At 45.6% G+C, this 22336-nt stretch overlaps 1 protein-coding gene across 5 annotated transcripts in view; it reads right to left on the bottom strand.

The window, feature by feature from the left end:
* The window catches only part of ROBO4 (roundabout guidance receptor 4), a 13089-nt gene extending 3127 nt beyond the window's left edge, over positions 1-9962 (bottom strand). Inside the window, exons 1-13 of one of the 5 annotated variants that reach the window (XM_019658874.1) lie at positions 9544-9962; positions 8886-9215; positions 8427-8584; positions 8109-8229; positions 7688-7815; positions 7360-7588; positions 7019-7131; positions 6470-6638; positions 6126-6311; positions 5956-5998; positions 3924-4060; positions 3542-3805; positions 93-200 (exon numbers count right to left, since the gene is read on the bottom strand). In XM_019658874.1, coding sequence (XP_019514419.1) covers positions 93-200; positions 3542-3805; positions 3924-4060; positions 5956-5998; positions 6126-6311; positions 6470-6638; positions 7019-7131; positions 7360-7588; positions 7688-7815; positions 8109-8229; positions 8427-8584; positions 8886-9215; positions 9544-9613 — 2056 coding nt within the window. In that variant the 5' untranslated portion in view covers positions 9614-9962. The remainder of the gene's footprint in view (positions 1-92; positions 201-3541; positions 3806-3923; positions 4061-5955; positions 5999-6125; positions 6312-6469; positions 6639-7018; positions 7132-7359; positions 7589-7687; positions 7816-8108; positions 8230-8426; positions 8585-8885; positions 9216-9543) is intronic. The other 4 variants (XM_019658878.1, XM_019658875.1, XM_019658876.1 and 1 more) reach the window with 4 other exon arrangements.
* Between the last annotated feature and the right edge of the window lie 12374 nt (positions 9963-22336).

The raw sequence follows: 22336 nt of genomic DNA, 5'->3' as shown, positions 1-22336 counted from the left end.
CCACCCACCCATCCTCCTCAAGGACAGGAGAAGCCAGTTGTAGGGCCTGGTGGACCTCTGCACCCTGCCTCGCCCCCCTTACTTCCTCTCACCTGGGCTTTGTGAAAGGTTCTTGGAGCCTTTGTTCCCCAAGTCCCAGGCCCAGAGCTCCACAGGGTGGCTGGTCCGGAGCAGCGGGGAGCTATTGGCCTGGTGCAGCTCTGCAAAGAAAGAGTCAGCGGTTGGGGGACAAGCCAGGGTGGGCCTTTCAGACTCCCAATCACAGGCTCCATCCTCAGCCTTGTCATTCAGTTATGCTTTAGGGCCCCTGAACCCAGAGAAAAGCAGAAAGAGCTTTTCTCCATCCTCTCCACCTACCCCCTCCCTCCATCCAGGCAGCTTGGAGTCAAAAGATGGCACCCATAGCCTGGCTCAGCCATGTAGTAGCTGTGTGACCTTTCTGAGTCTCCATTTCATTTGTAAACACCCACTTCAAATGATGGTTTTGCCAATTAAATAAAAACAGATTGGAAAGTTCCTGGCATCTAATAGCTTTCTTTTCCTTTATTTTATACATTCCAATCTTCCTGATTGCTCTACCCCTACATCGCTACTCTTCTCATGAATTTTGGCTCTGTGAAGACATATACTCCTTTTCTTGGAAAGAATCTATTAATTTTCATTTTTCACACGGCAAATATCTTGCATGGTTCTGGCTAGCCCTGCCCTGAGAAACCTGAGATGTCTCTCGCCTTGGGAGATGGATTGGGCTGCCAAATTGAGCTGAATAGGTAAGAGAAAAAAGAGTAACCCCTGACAGCGCTAGGTGTGACAGGAACTTTAGAGTAGGAAGATATGTTGGTCTCATCCAAGGAGGCAATGCCTTGCCCATAGAGAGTCAAATTTGTTGGAGAAATGAGTAAATGATGGATGCTATCAGAGATGTAGGTGTAAACACAGGATGAAAAGAATCACATACAAGATGGCAGCTATCACCTCGCCCACAGGGCCACTTAAGAGACAGGGTTGAGTGAACTCTCATAATAGAGAAGCTGAGGTGACAGACCCAGCTGTGTGCAATGACCTGTGAGCATGCTTCCTGGTCAGGCCAAAGCCCAAATGGATCTAAGTTTAAACCAGAAAGGAACTGAATAATAGAAATAGAAAATAATAGATTTTCCCAAGACCAGGAACTAGGAGAGCATCAAGCAAAGGAGGGAAAAAACAGCCTTCAGGTTAGTATCACATGATCAGAAGCCCAGGCCAAAGACTAGGCAGGACCCTAGAGGCAGAGCTTTGGACTGTCTGAAGGGCTGTCCTGGGGGTCACCATGGGTAGATCAGGGCAAGGACAAGACCAAGATCCCATATGGGTCCCAGGGATCTATGTACAGTGGCCAGAACTTCTGAGCCAGTGGGAGGAAAACCCACACAGTGGCTAGACTTCTTCCATTGAAGTTTGGTTTTGTACTTTGCCTGTTTGGTTTTTGTATATTTCCTGTGGTTGTTGGATGACCTAGGGAATCTCGGAGGCCAACTTCAGGAGCTCCAGCTCTGCTATCATGAGCTTTGTCTTGCCTAATGCCTGGCTTCTTAACTAAGCTCAGAAATGGGGACACATGTTGGTTGCTTGGTTTGTGTAGAAAAAGAAGGGAAAAGGCCCATCCTGGAAAGGCCATATTTGTCTCAACTCTTTTCATTTTTCTCTAAAGGATTCTGGTAACAAAAAGCCTCCTCCCACTTTGCTTGGAATTACTTGGATTTTAGTTTCAATGTTATCTGAATAAATTATGCAATAAAAATGTTATCAAGTTTAGGCCAAATCTCATTGGCCATACCTGAATCTCAATAAATATTTGTTTGAATGAATGAATTAATGAGGATGTTCAGTGTAAGTATCTGGCAAAGTAAGCAGAACTAAGAACCTGATATAACGGGTGAGACGTGGAAGAATGCAGTTGTGAGAATATTGGTCCTGGAGAAAAACCCCAACTAAGGTCATAAAATAAGAAAAAGGAATAAGTTGGTCAAAGGGAGTGGAAGCACTGAGAGAGCCTGCCAGTTTTAGAAGATGAAGAATCATCAGTTTTGGACTAGGTGACAGCAGCAGAGCCAATGCCATGGCTCTGGACAAGCTCAGGGCATGATCTTGCTGTAGCTGCTGAGGTCCCGGGAGCCAGAGATGGGCCAAGGGTCTACCAGCCCACAGACATCACTGTGGTTGACCCATCGTGGGGCAGTGGTGGGGTGGGACTGGGGTGAGGAGAAACAGGGCTGAAGTGAGGACCTAACCCCCTGAGGGAGGTTAGGAAGCCTCATCTGAGAACTGGAACCTTTGTTAAGAATCGACTTCAGAAAACTACTCACCCTTGTCTAGGAGTATTAATGGTCTAAGATGGGCTATACGCTGTATTCAAGGCCAGGTAGTTCTCCATAAGAAAGCTGGTTTTTAAATGAGACTTCTGCAACCTCTTTTTAGCTGGTATTTTATCATGAGGATGTCCAAAGCAATAGCTCTGAGGCAAAGCTGGAAAGAATGCCGGCTTCACTAATATTTAGAGTCATAAAATTCTGGATATTGGACAATCTCTGAATTACTCTGAATCCATCTTTGTCTTAATAAAAGTTGGAATATAAGCTTTTAAAAAATTGGCTACCGAACATTTGTAAATCTTGCTAATCTGTAGAGAAGGCTCATGAATTCAGCCCATAGAGTGCAGGCCAGCATTCAGAGATGGGAGAAAAGAGTTGGAGAGAGGAGGGATTTCCCAAGGGTGCTCCCACAGGGAGTCAGAGGAGCCTTGGGAGCAGACCACTCTGGCTTCAGATTTGAGTTCTGCAGCTTACTGATGAGGGGTTTTGAACAAGTTACCCGATTCTGATCCTCTTTCCCTGTCTGTAAAATTAGAGACCTACTACCTAATCAACATGTTGTGAGGATTAAATCAAATAACAAATTATAAGTAAAGCACCTAACATATAGTGGTTGCTGAAGAAACAGAGATTATAATTATTTCTCTCTGGAAAGTCAAAGCAGGTTGCTGGAAGACAGGAGAAAAATCTGGGCAGAAAGTACATTCTCTTTCTCTGGGAGTCGTGCTCTCTGCAGAGCACAGAGACTGGAGTTCATGGGAGCTGGAGGCTTCCCACCAGCACTGGTCACATCCTGCGAGGTTCTAGAATGACTTGTGTGCCAGTCAGGCACTTTCATTAGGCTTGAAGCCGTTAGAGGACAAGGACTGTATCTGGTATCTCTTGAGTCACCATGTCTGGCATACAATGGTGCTTATTACATGTTGTTGAGTTGAGTTGACTGCAGAAACAGGGCTCACTATTGGTGTGGCCAAACCGAAACAAGAGCACCATGTAAAGAAAAACTGAGGCCAGCATACGCCTAGCTGATTGCTTTTGGTGATGGGTGTCTGCAAGACAGGAGAATCGAAGCTGTGGGGGGGTGACACCTACACCCGGCTTCGGGGCCCCAGGCCACGTTCCCACCACATTCCCACTCCTGGTCCCTCCTCCTACCTGCCACAGGCTGGGTCTGTCCTCTCTGTCCTTACCTTGCTTCTTCTTGGCCTTCCAAGCCTCTGCCTGGGCCACAGACAAGCGCGGGGATGAGAGACCCCTGCGGCTGCAGAGGCTGTCTGCACTGGGCCAGGGGCTGGAGAGCCGGGCCAGCTTGGGTGGGAGATGCCTGACAGCTGGGGCCTGGGGGCTTGACCGGGCTGGAGGGCTGGAAGGCAGCTCAGCGATGAGGGAGCCATAGAAAGTGCTGGTGTCGGGAAGCAGGGGCACACCGGGGCTGCGGGGATCCCAGGAGATCACTGCAATAAAAAATGACAGGAAGAATTATGGTGACCACATCCTGCTCCATGCCCCCCTCCTCCAGTCCTGGGATCCCTGCTCCACTGCTAGGTCTTGGTCCCCACTGAGCATGCTCACAGGAGCGACGACAATCTAGTGGGTCCCGGGGGTCCATTCCCAGCCTGCTGCTAAGGCTGCTGCTGCTGCTCAGGTCCCGAGAGCCAGAAGTGGACCGCCAAGTGTCTGCCAGCCAGGGGGAGTCACTGTGATCCATCCTGGGACAATGGGGGTAGGACAGAGACATGATGAAGTGAGAACTTAATTGGCCAAGACCTCCAGCTCAGAGGGTAGCTGAAGGGGTTGAGAAGATGGTGGTATCGGCTTTATTCTGCCTACTTTTCAGCCCTTCAGACTCCTTAAAATCTTTGACCTGGTGCCCCAAACTCAGTACTCTTTCTTATCCTGGAATCAGAGGAAGTCCAAGCTTCCCAGAGCAAGGAGGTATTAAAGAGGGAGAGCTGTGTGCTAAGACAAAAAGAACACAGATCTGGAAGCCAGACAAACCCCGTTTGAAAATCTCCATCTCTCATAGCCCAGCTGTGCAGCCCTGGGAGTAAGTCTGTCAGCCTCTCTAAGCCCCAGTTTCTTCATCTGCAAAGTGGCAACAACAGGCCCTCCATATAAGGGTGATGCTGTGAGCTGAAACGAGGAAATGTGAGATCAGGCAGCTGGCAGAGCAGGACTTGCTACGTGGAGCTCGCCTCTCTACCCACGCTGGCTGCCTGAGTGATCTTTTGATAATAGGGATCAGACGAAAGCACTTCTCTGCTTAAAACTTTCAATGGCTCCTGATCTACCAAGAGAAAGCCCAGCTGCCTAGCATGGCCAACAGGGTTCAGGTTGGTCTGGCTTCCAGATCCCTAACCGTATCCCTTGCTCTGACCCATCTCACACCCTGTGCCCTGGCCAGACCAAACAGCTTGTCCTGCCCTGTGAACATAGCAGGCTATTTCTTGCTGCTTCCTTTGCCCTTCCCCTTCTTACTGTCAAGGTAAATGCGTAATCTTCCTTGCATATTTCCCCACCCTAACCCCCTTCATGTTATCTGGTACATGTTTCTGTACTTCTAACTCAGGATTGCATTCATGTGCTAGCATGGCTGCCTCCATCTAGAATGACTTCCTGGAAGATGCCGACTGTTCTAAAGGAATGAATGGATCTCCCTCAAGGACAGGGATGAAATTCCAGGGAGGCAGAGAAAGTTCGGGACAGAGAAGACAAAGCCCAGGAGGTAACTAAAGAGAAAGGCCAGTGAGCACAGAATGACACAGGAGCATGGCACCAGCTTGGAACCTTGCTCTGGGCTGAGAAATTGACAGCAAAATCATCTAGCTAAATATGTCTGGTACATAGTAGGTGCTCAAAAAACTGCTGAAAGATGCAAACCTGGGATGTGAAGTCTCCTAGAGGACATCTAATGAAATAAAGAGCAGGGGAAAGTGGGCAGAGATGAAATGGTTATTTAGGGTAAAGCTTAGCCAGTAGGAGAAAAAGGGATGTTTACTTTCTTAGTATCTTGTCTCATAACTGCAGACTTGTTGTGGCAGCCAAACACACTTGGAGCAGAGGTACCTGCAACTAACCACCCTGTTACTGAAAAAGGAGGAAGAATCTATGGTGTGGGGGCAGAGCGCCCTCTGCTGGAACTGTAGGTGGATTATTGTGACGGAAAGATGGCGCAATAGGTGAGTGATTTACCAAATGCAAAGGCACTGCTAGGTGAGTGTACAGAGAAAATTAGAAACTAGATTGGTCCTCTCATGCTAGTTATTTCCCACCAATGAAGGATGAGTCAGCAGGAAAATGTAGTCAGTATTAGTGAGAGGTCAGTGACAAGAGCACTGGATTAGCAATCAGAAGGCCAGCTGTGTTGCCTTGGGCAAAGTCACTTAAATTTATGACTCTTGCTTTACTCGCCTGTCAACTGGCATGATAGTAACATTATTGAAAGAGAAATTAATTCTCACTTGGAGTTGAGGAGAGATTCAGGTACTAGGATCCCAAACTGCCTGGAGTAGGGGAAACTCCATCTAATTCTCTGTCCCATCTCCACTGTCCCTTGGCCCCTCTGCCCTCCCTCACGTCAGGCCCCTCCCCTTACACCTCTCACCTGTGTTTTAGGATGGCGTCCTCACTGGTATATCTGTATAGACCTGAGAGAGGACAGGAAAAAGGCTAAATCAAAAGTCACCAACACCATATTAAAGATCTAACCTCCCAGTAGTATTCTGACTGGACCCAGGGAGGCTTGACCACCTGGAGTCCACCTCATCCTCTCACCTGGGCCCAAGTGTACCCCAGTTCGGCGCCGGCGGTGGACACACACGGCTGTGCCCAGCAGCAGTAGCCAGAGCACAATACCCCCACTGGCAATGACCTCTGGACGCCTCAAGGTGGATCTTAGCTGTTCCAGGATCCATGGACCCTGGTCACTGGGTTCTCGGGCAGCTCGCTCCATGACCTGCTCTGTATGGGATTTGGAACTCAGGGGTTGGGGCAGGTGAGGCCATGAGGGTTGGACCGAGAAGGGGGAGAAGCTGGACGTGTGAGGTGGGAGCAGGGAGAGAAGAAGGTGGGAATTGGGACTGAGGGTTATGGGTGGGACCCGTAGGTACTGCCCTCACCTAAAATGAGGCAAACGGGGCTGCTGGCCTCCCCAGCCCCAGCGCCAGTGAATGCAGCCACTTGCACACAGTAGGAACCTGGTGTTTGGGTGGCAATCTCCAGCTGCATCTGCTCGCCCACCACAGTCCAGTTGGTTGGTGGCAATGAGGTGTTTCCCAGGCTCCACACCTGAGGACAAGCAGGGGTGAGCAGCGCCCCCAGGCACCATTGTAGCAGCTGAGCCTTTCATTTGCAGATGAGACTCTGGACCTGTGGTCATCCTGCCCTGTCATTTACCTGGGGACACTCCCCCTGCACCCGCGCCCACGCTTCTTATTCCTGTCCTGTGTCCTACATCTGTGACCTTAGCCTCACTCTCCATGTCTGTAAATTGGAGATAAGAACCCAGGGTGGATGGTGAGATAAAATGAGATCATGTAGGTAACTGCTTGGCAGGGCCTAGCAGACACTGGCTCAACAACAGTGCACCGCGCAAGGGCATACAGGATGCTGGGGTACAGGAGGTCCTGGCTCCACTAGGAAGGGGTGTGTCAGCTTCTGGCGGGTACCTGGTAGCCACGGATGATGCCATTCTGGTTTTCAGCAGGTGGTGGGACCCAGTTCACAAGGACACTGCCATTGCCAGGTTTTAGGGTCACCTCCTGGGGAGGGGCACTGGGTACTGGGGGGGAGGGAGAGAGGCTATAAGGAATGCTGAGGGAGAGGACTCTAGGAAAAAGAGCTGGGATGGGGACACAGGGTCAGAGGCCACACTGATGAGAATAGGAGCTCTGCTTGCCAGGAGTAGGACCCAGGATCCCCCCAGAATGGAGTGGGCCAGCCCAGGGCCCCCCAGACAAGAAGGGACCAGAGGGTCTGTTGTTGGGTTCTGGGGGTATCTGTCCCTGACCTTTTTCGGGCAGCCTCAGAAGCAGCACGTTGCTGTCAGGGCCTCGGGCCCGTCCAGTGGATGGTCTCACTTTGAACTCGTAGTCTTGTCCCCACTGGAGGCCCCCAAGCTCAGCGCTCTGCCAGCCAGCCAGCAGGGCCTCTGCCCATGGAGCCCCCTGGCCTCCTGGGGCGGTCTGGGCCCTGAACAGCACTGTGTAGGACTGAGCAGGCGCAGCAGGGCCACTCACCTGGGAAAGGGTCCAGAGAAAGGCCAAGGGGTCACGGAGCTCATGACCAGCCCTTTTGTGAGCTCTGGGCCAGCTCCCACCCCGGGTCCTGGGACTCACCTTCCAGCTGAGCCACACAGTAGGCCCAAGCTTGGTGCCCTTTGCAGGGTCCGGCTTCAGTAGGGTCACGTTTTCCAGCTGAATCCGCACAGCTAGAAGCTCCAGAGGCTCCTTGTAATCCTGGGGCTCTGTGGGGGCATAGGTCTGGGATGGGGCCTACAGGCCAGAGTGAAGGAATTGAGGAGTGGAACCCCTTAGCTGCCAAGAAACCGAAACTCCCAGATTCCCCAGGTCTAGAGCACTTCTATTTCCACTCTAGGATGGGGTAACTGCCCCTTAAGTGGAGTTCCCATCACTCTGACTCTGACCCTGATCCTAGGTTGAGTGCCACATACCGTAACTCCAGCCAAAACCAGATCATACCACCCTAACTGGAGGCCCCCACAGTAGCTCTGACTTTAGCTGACTATCCTCCCCTTACCCTGGACAGACACCCTGGCTGCCCGGCTCTCCCGTTGTCCTGCGTTGTTGGTGGCCACACACATATAGGTCCCTGCATCACTCTTCTCGGCTCTTACCATCAGCAAGGAACCCCTGGATACCTGTCAAGACCAAGTGCATTGTGAATTCTCCCATGTGGGGAGAGGCTCTAAGTGGGGAGGGAAACTTAAGGCCTTACCGCCTTCCTTTCCTCAAATTCTGCGGGGGACATGGGGCTATAGAGTGGGTTAGTCCTTCAGGGTATGCCCAGTCATGCTCAGGACAGGATAAAGTATGGGGAAGAGAGAGCTACACTCACCATGTGCCGTCCGGGCTGGAGAGCCAGAGGTTTCCCATCCTTCCACCATGAAACTGTGGGCTCTGGGTGGCCCCAGGGTGGCACACACTCCAGGATCACCTGCTCACCCACCGTGGCCACTGTGTCCCGAGGTTGGATCTGAAAATTCTCCTGAAGGACTGTGGGGAGGATGGAGGGTCCTCAGGGAGCAGCACCAAGTCCTCCCCTCCCCAGGTGTCCCCCCAGGTGTCCCCTGCCACACCTGCCCCATTCTGTTCTACCTGCCTTGTGTTCACTGACTTGCGTCCACTCCTCAGAGCCCCACCTTCCAGGTCTCCCATTTGGTTCACTCCTAACCCAACTCTCGCCTCCCATCTTCCAGCCCAGCCCTCCCCTCACAGATATCTCCTCAAACCCCCCTCACCTCAGGCATCTCACCCCAGGTGTACCCCCCATCAGGTCTCCCCTCCCAGGCCTCACCAGGCACAGACAGGCGAGCCCCTCGGCTGACAGCTGTGCCCAGCTGGTTGCTGGCCTCACATGTATAGACACCCAGGTCTGTGGATGGGGCCTGGTCATTGTGGGCACGTCCCCGGGCTGGGGGCCGCAGCAGCAGTAAGGTTCCATCAGGTAGGAGGTGGTGTACATCTGGAGGTGCCATGCTCAGGGGCTGCCCATTCAGCAGCCAGCGGATGGTGGGAGGCGGCTGGCCTGAGGCTCGGCAGCTCATCTTGGCGGGGCCAGGGCTCTGGAACAGCTGGTCCTGAGGGTGGACTAGGATCTGGGGTGGGGAGTCCTCAGCCATGCTTCCTTGGGGGGAAAGGGAGGCAGAGCCCGGTCTGACTACCAATAGTCTCCCCCAAATCCCTGCACACCTCGTCTGCCTTCTCTCGTCTGAAGATCAACTGCCAAATAACAAGCTAGCTGAGAGGGGAGAGGAGGGCCTGCGGAGCTCTCAATCTGTCTGTCTTACACACATGTTATCACCATCACCATCACCATCACCATCACCATCACCATCATTATCTCTCGTGCCCCTACTGCAAAAAGGAGGGAAAGGAGCAGGAGGGTCTCTTCTCCTCTGGTCAGGCCTTGGATCAAGGGGGCATGGGCTAGGAAAGGGGAGGGCCACACTCACCCATGCCAAGCAGAAATAGGAGAGGTAGGGGCCACCAGGACCCCAGGAGGCTGGCTCTTCCAGAGCCCATGGCTGCTCTCAGGCCTCTGTCCTGGTCCCAAGCACTTTGTCCTGCTGGTCTGAGCTCATAGCGAGGGAAGGAGGGGTGGGGCGGGCTGGTGGTGGTTGTTTGTGGCTGAGACTGCCCCAGAGGGAAGCAGCTTTGAGGAAACCGATGCTTCCTGCCTGGCCCTCAGTGCCTTGAAGAACTGGGAGGAGCCCAGAGGAGTGAAACTCTCTGACCTTGACCCTCTCACCATAACCTCTGACTCCAACCCCAGCCCTAGGGTTCACCTTGTGATATTCAAGGTTTATCTGGAAATCTTAGTCTGGGCTTTCTTAAAGGTAATTCTTACACTAACCAGAACTCCAACCACAGCCTTGATCTTTTAACCCTAAGCCTCTATTTAAACCTTGAACCCTCATCCTTATCCCTTTGCTTCCAAGTGACCCTCTGTTAGAGTGGAATGGAAACCCGGAAGTGGGATCTCAGGGCATAGCATGAAGAGGCTGAGGATAGAGGAAAGTGGGCTACAGGCAGAGGAAGCTAAGTGGAGGGGAGCAGGAGTGTATCATCATTCCTCACTCCATACCCCAAAGATAGATGGGGCTAGGGGGTGGGTAGGACAGAAGATAGGAAGGATTCAGGGGCTCTGGGTCAAGCTGGAGATGCCCACCGTGTGTTCCTCTTTAGTTCAGAGACACATGAAATAAGCTTCTGGGAGATCTTAGACAAGTTCCTTAACCCCTGCAAGCCACTTTTCTTACTTGTAATGGAATAATAATAATAATAATAGTGCCTACCTTGAGGGCTGGAGTAAGAATGAGATGAGATAAAGCACAAAATCACTTAGAACAGTAACCTAACACATTATAAAATTGATCAGGAAGTTTAGCCAATATTGTTATTTTTATGCACATCCCATCACTGAAATGACTCAAGCGTCCTTGGCAGATATACTTTTCAGGCCCTGGAAAGGTGGTTGGAGTCAATGGTCTCTAAGAGTCTTTCCAGCCCTGAAACTTTGTGTCTGCAGCAGACAGGCCTGTAGTTTCTGAGCCTACATTGTCAGTGTTCACCCTGCTGCTCCCCACCCCCTCCCTAAAGAGAGGCTGTTCTTCCCTCTCAGAGCCCAGCTCCTGTTTACAGGTCTCTTCCTTCCAAATTTGGAATCTCAGCCATTTCCTGGAGCTGTTCCCGGAAGGCCGAGGCTGGCTCTGAGGGCTCAGCGGAAGAGTGTCCAGCCTTTGTTCCCAATTGTTCCTGGCCAGCTCCTCTGTGGGGCCCCTAACCCAGCTGACTCCCTCTCCCTTCCTCCCCTGTCCCAGCCTGGCCTCAGTGCCAGCCACAGCTCCAACAACCTACCCAGAGAAGGGAAGGCCTCTTTCACAGTTCCCTTACACAGATCAAGGCTGATTAAGACAACCAGAGCAAAAGAACGCCGTGGTCTCTACAATTCCGGGCACTTCCAAAGGATGGAAGATAGACAGAGTGAAAGTAACAGAGTGACAGAGCTGGAAGGATAGAAATTGGGTCAGAGAATAGCTTGGTATTTCAGAAGAGGAGGAGCTAAGGGCAGTGACAAAGCCCATGGCATGTGTGCCAGGCTGAGTGGAGTGGAGTTTATGGGGTCAAGGATCTGTGGGGCCAGATGAATGAAGGCGGTATTCATATGGACACTGGAGTCAGCCAAGGATGAGACAAGAAAGGATGTGGTGAGACAAATGGATTTACTGCACACGTAGCCCACCTGAAGTATCCCAGGTACACAGCCCCTAAGCCTGTCTGGCCTCCTGATGCCTGCTCCCCAAGAATGTTGTTGTCAGCAGTCCTTTGTTGGTCTCTTCTGCCTATACGTTGGACTTAGGAAGATGAACCAAGTTCTCTGCTAATGATGTAATGGCAACTTGATTTTTTTCAAATCTGTATAATCCAGAGAGATGGTATAAATTTCCCTCAGGGGAAAATATGGCAAGTCCCAAAGGAATTCATATGCATGACTAGCCCTGTCCTCAGCTGAATGAGAATGGACAAGTGACACAGTGAGGAGAGGTGCCAGTGCTGTACTACAGGACCAGAGGCTATGGCAGCCCAAAGAATGGCCCCTGACCCACAATCATGTGTCTCATCCCTGGAGATTGCCATCATTCCATTCCATTCCAATCCATCCCATCCCATCCCATTCCATCCTCTCTCCATTCCCAGACTCTGGAGAGCCAAGTGCTAAGAACTGGTGGGGATAGGAAGGGACTCTGAGCTATTCCTGTAGGACAATAGGGCTCCTTCCCCTTACTTGGTTCAAGTATCCAGGGCACTCAGGGATTCACAGAGTGATGGCCAAGGGGACTTCCCACCAGTGAGGTGAGTCTGGATGGCTCCCAGGGACCACAGTGCTCATTTCCAGCAACCTGATCCATCAGCATCCTGATTGTCTCATTTCCACACACTAAGGAAGAGCTAATGGCATGAGTCACACAGATGATGTTAGGCAATGGGAGCCACCTCCAATTTTAAGGAAGCTTTGCTCTGGGCCCTGGTGATGTGCAGACCCAGGGACCAGTTTAGAAATAGCTTGCTTCAGCCCCTGGTTTTAGAGTTTTGTGTTTTGTGATTAATCATAGTTGCTTGTAAGAAGGAAGAGAGAGGGAAGGGACTGAGTGCCCTTCTAAAGGACCCTCCAGAGGAAATTTTCCACCTCTGGCTCCTGGCTTCTCTGACTTCTTATTCTGTGTTCTCCGAAGACGCAGCCAGGAACTTCTGCTGGCCAGCCTGGTCGGGTAAAAGGTATGAATTCAGGTGGGACTGAAGTCAGTTATACTAGTTTGAGATCCTGGTTCTACCTCTTGCTGACAGACAGCCCTCGAATAAGTCACATAACCTCTCTGTGCCCCACTTTCCTTGTCTGTGAAACGTCTGTATGAGGTTTATGGGTAGTGAATATGGAAGTGCTTTGAAAACACTAGATATGTGTCAATTATCCCTTGAGTGTTCCGTGAATGGCACACCTCCTCCTTCACCAGCATAGCCACTGGCAACCCCAACCACCTCTAGGTACTCTTTTTGGCTTTGAGAGTCTGTCCTTTTTGCCTTTTTGCTTACGTTTTTCTTTTTTGCTTGTTTGCTAGGTCCCAATCTCCAAATTCTCATCTTTGTTCTATGATGCCAGTAGCTGGAGGGAAATTGAGTCAAAAGATTGGACAGTGATGACCTCCTCTCTGCTGAAAGGAGAAATTTCCCTGATTCCACTTCACCGGCACGCCTCCCGGTCCCATCAGCATCGTGGGCCATTTCAAGGTCCGTGGGGAAATCATGTCTAACACTCTCAGCTACACAGCTTCTTGACTTTCTCAACACCACCAATGACTGTGGTTCACACCTAGATCAAATCTTGCCCAACTGGAGATTTCACAGGCTGCTAGCATCAATATTTAACTATTTGCTTACACATCCAAGGAGAAAGGGAGATCGGTTACTGTACTTTGTGTTCAGCCTCTAAATGCCCTCCTGCTGAAGACCACCAGGACAGCACCTGTTGTTGAAAACATTGGGTTTATGACTTCTCACAGCTGGGGAGAGTGCAATCCACAGGGAATGTAGAGTGTCTCAGTAAGAGGGTGTTAGAAAGAACCTGTTACAGGATCTGGGCTCTGACTAGGTAATACTGAGGAAGGTCCCAGGAAGTAAGGCTTTGCTCTGAATTGGATGCTGTCAGGAATCACAGACAATTCCATGATTCTTTGCAGAAGAGTTCTTTGATAATTTCTTTCTGTGTAGTATATCAAATGACTATCGTTGTTCTTCTCCTTCTCCTTATTCTAATTCTATTATGAACAGTGCTGCCCTGAACCGTCATTTTACACTTCACCTAATATAACAATAAGCGTTGAAGAGTTTCTCTAGAGAATAAACCCAGGGGTAAAGTTTCTTGGGGGCATAAAAATATCCAGATTTAGACGATAATGACAAACCGTTTTCTAAATAATTGGTTGTACCAATGTCTTTGAGCCACATCCTCACCATGGTTGGTGGATGTCTTAATTTTTGCCAACCTAGTGTGTCAAATTGTATTTTGTTGTTGTCTTCATTTGAATCTGCTTGGTTGAATAATGAAGCTGAGATCTTTTCAAGTGTTTGTCACTATTTGTGTTTCCTTTCCTTTGAAGTATGAATGTATATCTTTTGCTCAATTTTCTATTGCTTCTTTGTCTTTCTTTCAGTAACTTTCAGGAGTTTTTACATATTCTGGATAATAATTCTCTGTGGATGAGAGATGTTGCAAAAACAAGTAGAGCCTTATATTTTCTCTTGGTTAATGATGTTATAAAAGTTCTTAATTTTACTCTAGATTCATTTATTAATACTTATTTCCCCCCCAATACTTATTTTTTATGCTTAGTGCCTTATTTCTATCTTTAGAGAAAATCTCCAGAGTTAAAATTTGTTCTTTTATATTTTCTTCTAAAAGTTTAAAAATGTCACATTTAAGTCTTTGCTCTATCATTAGTTGATTATTTTATATGGCTTGAGGTAGGGACAGTATTTTTTTTCAGATAGTAACCAATTATCCCAACACTTGATACCAGTGCCCGGTAATGATTTCTTGGTCACACATCAAATGTTCATGTATGTATAGCTTGTTCATTTGCCTATTTGTCTATTCCTGCAAGAACACCACACAATTTCAATTACTAGAGTTGTATAATAAGTTTTGATAGTGTCAGACCTAACAGTTTTTTCCTCTTTTTTGAAATGCAAATGCCTGACTTAAGCTTTGATTTCCGAGGCATCTGTTTCAAAAAGGCATCTGCTTCAGTGAAGGCTATCTTGAATAAACACATTGCCAGCCACACAACTAGGTAGAGAACCAGGCCGCCTCTCCCTACTGAGGTTCCTTTGTTTTGAAGATCTTGACTGGTTTTAATTAACTGACCATTTGGGCTACTTATTGTTTTTCTCTTCCTTGCTTTAAATTTCCTCTCTTATGTTTTAAACACACCAATAAAGAGTGAGCCTGGGAAACCCTAGACTCACGACATCGCTGTGTGACCCCAGGTGTGCTGTGTAATTTCCAGGTCCTGTGAGTAATAAACCTTTTATTTTTTCAAAGTTTCCTGGTGTGTGTTGCTGAAGGGCATCATGCAATCATAAGAACTACAAGGGTCAGTCCAGCCTCAACATTGGTTATTGATGGGCTGAGGGCAGCACAAAACAGGTATCTGCTAGGGTGAACCCTGCCCCTTTCTTTTTCAGAGGTGTCTTGGCTATCCTTGTGCCTTTCAGCTTGTCAACTTCCACGAAAGCCCTGTAGAATTGATTGAATACATAGAAAGAACTGACACTGTATAACATTAAGCCTTCCTTCTCATGAACATATATACATATCTCCTTTATTTAGGCCTTCTTTAATGTCTTTCCATAAAGTTTTATAATTTGCTTTATATAGATCTTACACACATTTTGTTAAATGTATTCTTAGCTAACGTGTTAAGCCTCATGTTAAGATTATTTAAAAATATAGTTGCAGTAATCCCTACCATCCTGACTGCTTGTCACTCTTCCCATAAATAAATGGAATCTTTTTCCTGACCCCTTGAAGCTAGGTTGGCTTTGTAAATTGCTGTGACCAACAGATACAGTGGAAGTGACATTGTGGAATTTCCAAATCTAAGTCTCAAGAGGTTGTAAGCTTCTGCTCTTGACCTCTTGAAACATGGCTCTGTGACTACCATGTGAAGAATCTCCGTTTAGCCACATCTAGCAGAGATGAGCTACTCTAGCTGAGAATTCCTAAACCTACTAGCCCACAGCCAGTGCCAATCACCAGACACGTGCGTGAGGCCATCTTAGGCATCCAGCTCCAGTTCAAGATGCCAGATGATTAGTGACGTAAGTGACCTTACACAGCACCAGCAAATGAGTTGCCAGGCTGAGTCCAGCCCAAATTTCTGGTACAAAGAATTGAGATTAAATAGAGTGGTTATTCTTTTAACCCACTCAAATTTGGGGTGGTTTGTCACAGAGCAATAAAAAACTGAAACACCCTGATAGTATGTCTAATAGTTTATAGATTCTTCTGAGTTTTCTATGTACAAAAATCATATAATCTAAATATAAAGGCATTTTGGATTTTTATTTCCCATCTTTATACCTTTTTGTTTCTTTTTCTCACTTCACCAGTACAATGCCGAATACGAGGTGTGGTTGTGGATGTATCTTTGTTTACTTCTTCACTTTAAAAAGAATACTTCTAATGTTCACCATTAAGAATGAGGTTTGCTGTTGGTTTTTGTAGATGCTGTTGATCAGGTTTTTCAGTTTCCTTTTGTTTTGATTCTATTAAGAGCTTTTGAGCATGATTAAGTATTAAATTTTATAATTTTGGGGCGTCTATTGAGAATTTTTCTCCTTTATTCTGTTTATGTAGTGAATAACATTTATTTATTTTTTAAAAAAGATTTTATTGGAGAATTGGGGGAGGAGAACAACATTGGGGAATTGGGGAGGGGGAACAAACAAGTTGCTGTCCTTTTGTTCTTCAGTCTAGTTGTGGAGGATGTCACTTCACTGGCGCATGTTGGCATTATCATTGCGCTCTTCCCAGGTGAGGCAGATCGGTTGTCGGCCACTGGACAACTGCTCACAGCGGCTCCTGGCAGCTCACACCTGCTGCCGGCTGCTCACAGTAGCTTACGGGAGCCCACTGCAGCTCTACTGCAGCCTATGCCGTCGCTGGCAACTCATGGCAGCCCAGCTCCAGGTCGAGCTGTTGTTCACCACCTTAGCTGTAGAGGGCGTAGCGTCACTAGCCCTCATGAGGGATCCGAACCTGGGCCCTGTTCTGGCGTCCCAAGCCAACTCTTAACCAACACACCACTCAGCCAGCCCATGAATAACATTTATGAACTTCCTGATTTTAAGTTATTCTTCTACCTTTGGCATAAATACAGTTTGGTCATGATATAGATCCCCGTACCCATTCCTGGATTCATTTGCTTATATTTTGTTCAGAATATTTTGCATATGTTCATGGGATTGACCCATAACTTTTTTTCCGTCATACTTTCCTGGTCTCATTTTGATACAAGGTTTTGCTAGCCTCATAGGATTAATTCCAGGGCACCCTGTGTTTTCTGAAAGAGTTTGTGTAAGATGGAAATTATCAGTTTCTTTTTTTTTTAAAAGATTTTATTGGGGAATTGGGAGAGGGGGACAGTGTTGGGGAATTGGGGAAGGGGACCAGCCAAGTTGTTGTAATTCAGTCTTTGTTGTGGAGGGTGCCAGTCCCATCTGGCTTCCCATCGGCAGCTCGTGGCCTCTAAGCTCAAGGTGCTTGTTCAATCTTAGTTGCGGGTGGGCGTAGCCACCATCCCATGTGGGAGTCAAACCAGCAGCTTTGTTGTTAAGAGTGCATGCTGTATCCACTGAGCCATCCAGGCGGCAGCTCAGCTCAAGGTGCCAAGTTCAGTCTTAGTTACGGGTGGGCATAGCCCACCATCGAACAGGCAATCTTGTTGTTACACCAGCTGAACCATCCTGCCACCTGTTGGCAGCTCAGCAACAGCTCAGCTTGGGTGCAGCATCACTGGCTCATGTGGGAATCGAACCAGCGGCCCTGTTGCTCAGAGCTCGCGGTCTTAAGCCAACTCTTAACCAACTGAGCCACTCGGCTGGCCCGGAAATTATCAGTTTCTTGAATCTTTGGTACAACTTGCCTATAAAAGCATTTGGGATGATGTTTTCTTTGTAGGAAGATTTAATTTCTTTTTCGATTCAGTTTCTTTAATGGTTATGAGATTATCCAGGCTTTCTAATATGTTTTGGGTCAGTTTTAGTAAGATAAACTTTTCTATGAATTTTCCCATTTTGCCTGTTTTCAGATTAATTTTGTTCATACTGTTCTCTTATCTTTTCCATTTATACTGGATCAGTAGTTATTTTCTCCTTTTTCATTCATATTATCATGCATGGCTTTTCTCTTTTTCCTTGGTCAATCTCACTTTTAATTAGGTTGCTTGTTTTCTTATTGTTGAGTCTTAAGAGTTCTTTGTATATTTTGGATAACAGGGCTTTATGAGATATGTCTTTTGTTAGTATTTTTTCCCAGTCTGTAGCTTGTCTTTTCATTCTCTTGACATTGTCTTTTAGAGAGCATAAGTTTTTTATTTTAATGAAATCTAGATTATAATTATTTCTTTCATGGACTATGCCTTTGGTGTTGTAGCTTAAAAGTCTTTACCATATCCTATGTCATCTAGATTTTCTCCTGTTATCTCCTAGGAGTTTTATAGTTTTGTGTACATTTACATTTAAAAATTCCTATCATGATTTCTTCTTTGACACATGAGTTACTAAGAAGTGTGTTCTTAAATATACAAATGAATGGAATTTTATATAACTTTTTACTGTTGACTTCTAATTTAATCTGGGTCAGGGAATGTAGTCAATATGATACTAATTCTTCAAAATTTATTGAGCCTTATTTTCTAGCATATGGTCAATTTTTGGAAAACTCTTCATAGGCTCTTTAGAATAGATCTTCTTTAATTGGTGTAGATTTTTATATATTTTCAAAAAACCAAGCTTGTGTATTAAACTATTAAAATTATATAATTTTTACTATCTTTTAATGCTTGTTTGACCAATTAGTATTTGAGAAAAATATGTTGAGATCTTCCACTGCAAAAGTAGAGTTTAAAATTTCTTCCTATAACACTATCAATTTTACTTCCTATATTTTGAGGTTAGATAGTTAGATAAACACAATTTAGTGTTAATATATTTTTTGGTGTGTGTGAACTACATATTTTAATATTATGTAGTTACCTCTGTAGCAGACCATGTTGAGGCTTTGTTTGTAACCCCTCAGAATTTACCTTTACACTGAGAGTTGCTTTCTGTGAGTACCTGCAGCTTTGTTTGGAAAACATATTTAGACCACACACAGGGCAAACTGAAGTACTGGGAGCTAAGACCCCAGAAGTAGCCTTAAACCAAAGATGGATGGGGATTTGGTGGATAAATACCCGCTCTTTCTTTGCTTCCCAGGTGGGATTATCCTAAAATAATGTTTGTCTCCCAAGGATCCTCATGGGACTGAGCTCCAGTTTCCCACAGTGTTAATGGGTTTGATTACAACACAAAGAAAGTCTTTATTGGCTTTAATCTCTTTCCTGATCCACTTCCTTACTACCCTCTAGGTGTTTCCTAAAATAAATTATTTGCACTCAAACTCAAGGCACCTTATTTATTTCTAATAATAAGGGAGGTCATCTATTTAATCGGGATCCTTTTTGAGGGCAAAGGGCATGCTAGTAATAAGAATACTAGGGTAGCAGGAGTAAGCCGCGACTGTCTGAGGCAAACAGGATATGTGGTCATCCTACTAATTAGGCTTTTTGTCCTAAGGTTCATTTGTCTAAGGTCAATAGTTACCCCACTTCGTTTTGCTCATGATTTGCTTGGTATATCTTTTTCCATTACTTTATTTTCAACTTTTCCAAATCTTTATTTGGGTGTATTTCATTTAAATAGCATGTAGTTGGATTTTTAAAAACACAATCCAACAGATTGTACTTTAACTGATGAATGTAAGCTATTTATAATTTATTTATCATCTATAATTTAGCCTTGTTTCTGCCATCTTATTTTTGGCTTTCTATTGTCCCACTTTTTCTATTTTTTTCTCTTTTCTTGGCTTATTAAAAAAATTGATTGAGTTTGTGTTTCTTTGTTTCCTTATTCTATTTTCCCCTTTATTGGTTTGAAACTTACACCAATTCTCTCATTCTGTTCTTTAGAGGTTACCCTGATAATGTTCTCTTGAATATGTAATAAAATCTGAAGTTATTATCTTAATCACCTTCCCTCCTCAAAGAATTCAAGGACCATGGAGTAGTTTCATTTTTATATCCCCCTCCTTCCCAATTTACATGCTATTGTTTTCCTGTATTTTATTTGTGAGGATTTGTAAACCACAGATTAATTATTATTATTATTATTAATTATTTTATAAGGCACTGTTCAGATTTGCTTTTCTCATTGTACTTATCTCTTTGCTCACCATTCTTTCTTGTATCTCAAAACTTTCCTTTGGAAAAATTTTCCCTCTTCTTAAAATATTTCTTTTAGTTCTTTTAGTGTTGATGGTAAGCTCTGGTATTTGTTCATGTGATAATATCTTTATTTTGCCCTCAGATATGGAAGATTGTTTTGCTAGGTACAGTATTCTAGGTTAACAGTTATTTTTGCCTGTCATTTAAATGATATTATTTCACTTTCTAATGATTTTCATTATTGTTGTCTAAATGTTTATGATCCATTTTTTTCTCTTTGATTACTTTTTTTTAAGATTTTTTTTTTAATGGGGAATTGGGGAAGGGGAACAGTGTTGGGGAATTGGGGAAGGGGAACCAAGTTGTTGTCCTTCAATCTTAGTTGTGGAGGGCGCAGCTAGCTCAGCTCCAAGTCCAGTCGCCATCCGGCCACCTGTCGGCAGCTCACGGCTGCTCAGCTCAAGGTGCTGTGTTCAATCTTAGTTGCGGGTGGGCATAGCCCACCATCCCATTAGGGCGTTGAACCGGAAACCTTGTTGCTAGGAGCGCGCGCTCTAACCACTGAGCCATTTGGCTGCCCATCAGCAGCTCAGCTCAAGGTGCCGTGTTCAATTTTAGTTGTGGGTGGGCATAGCCCACCATCCCATGTGGGAGTTGAACTGGCAACTTTGTCGTTAGGAGCATGTTCTCTCACCAGCTGAGCCATCCTGCCACCTGCTGGCTGCTCAGCGGAATCCAACCGGCGACCCTCTTGCTCAGGGCTCGCGCTGTTAACCAACTGAGCCACTCGGCAGGCCCTCTTTGATTACTTTTAAGATTTCTCTTTGTCTTTGGTATATTCTAATTTTACTACATTTATGTAGGTATGGAAATCTTTTAACCTTGTGTTAACCTTCCTGTATCTGTATATTTATGTTTGTCATGAGTTCTACAAAAATTTCAGTCATTACTCTTAAAATATTGCCTCTCCTCCATCTCTCTATTCTCACCTTTGAGCTCTTCATGAAATATGTATTAGACCTTTTCATTCTACATACCTTATCCCTTAATCCCTCTTTTTCATATTTTCATCTCCTTGTCTGTTTGTGTCTTATTCTGAATGATTTCTTCACATACATCTTCCAATTAAATAACTCTCTTCAGCTGTATTTAATGTGCTGTTTAGCTCTTTTATTTACATTTTTATTTCAATACATTATACTTTCATTTACAAAAATTCTATTTTGTTGGGAAGGGGATGGGGATGAGGGAGAAGGGGAGGGGATTAAAAAGCACAAATTGGTAACTACAATGTTGCCACGGGGATATGAAAGACAGTTTGGGGAATATAATCAATAATGTTGTAAAGATTTTATAGGGTGTCAGATGGGCACAGGTCTTATTAGGGAGACCACTTCATGGACTGTGTAGGTGCCTGACCACTGCGCTGTACACCGGAAGCTGAAGAATATTGTATGTCAACTATAATTTAATATATCAATATATATAGTCACGGGATATGGTGTACAGCATAGCGAATAGAGTCAGTGGAATTGTAATAGATATATACAATGTCAGAGGGACAATAGGTTAGGGGAAGAGAGTTATCACTTTGTGAGGGGTGAAATATCTAACTATTACATTGTTTTGTACACCTGAAACTAATGGGAAAAAAAATTCCATTTTGTTCCTTTTCAAATTAGATCAATTTTGATAGTCTCTTGCTGCTTACTCATTTTTGTAATTTTGTCTTTTAAGTATTTAATAATTATTTTATATTTTATATCTGATAATTTCAATATCTAAAGGCCTTGGGAGTCTAAATCTATTGCTTCTTAATCAGTTGACTCTCATTCGTAGTGATTCATTTCCTTCTGTGTTTAATGACCTGTCGTTGTCAATTCATCTTTGGTCTTAATCTCTGAAAAATTTAGGAGATGATTTTCTCTGGAGAGAATTTGCATTTTTATTTTAGAAGCTTGGGATACTACCAACTGGGGGGCCCCTTCTGGGATACCAACTTAATCCAGGAGTCTCAAGTTCAGCTCCCCCACCTTGCCACTGGTCTAGCCTTCCATTACATTATATTAATGTTTATGTATCTCATGAGTTCTACAAATATCATATAAATATTTGCCCTTGGGTAATCCACATTTTATGAGTGCTAAGTAGTCTGCACTCACTTTACACTTCCAAGCTTTTATCCATGCTGCTCCTTCTGCCTAGAATATGTGTTCTCATTTTTTTTCTTCTTCACCTGATTAACTAGTCCTTCTAAAACTAAATTCAGGCCTGTTCTCCATGATACCTTTGCTGACAACCCCTATTCTGGGTTAAATGACTCTCCTATATGCCCCCCGAGCACCTTGTATCTACCTCTGTCATTGCATTTTCCATGCTGTATTGTAATAATCTGCTTACTCGTCAGTCTTCCTCCATGAAACTTCTTCTGGGTAGAGGTCATGGCATAGTTTCAATGTTTTCCCAGTGTCTGGCACATGGCCTGGTCTATGTTAAATGAAATGTTTTTGAATAAATGAAAGAATACCTGAATGAATGAAAGGGTGAGTAATGATTTTGGAGTGAACAATTTGGGGTTGGCAAAGAGGGTGAAGGATGGTGAAGGAAGATGAGAACTAAAGAGAAAAGGGAAATGACTGGTGTTTTAAAGCTTTTTGTTTTGTTCTCCTTGCTTAAGTGGAAGAAAGTTGTCATTTCATTT

Source organism: Hipposideros armiger, unplaced genomic scaffold (genome assembly GCF_001890085.2).
Source record: "Hipposideros armiger isolate ML-2016 unplaced genomic scaffold, ASM189008v1 scaffold_291, whole genome shotgun sequence".
Taxonomy (NCBI): domain Eukaryota; kingdom Metazoa; phylum Chordata; class Mammalia; order Chiroptera; family Hipposideridae; genus Hipposideros; species Hipposideros armiger.
The sequence above is the reverse complement of the archived record's forward strand: the minus strand, read 5'-3'. Positions and strand labels throughout refer to the sequence as shown.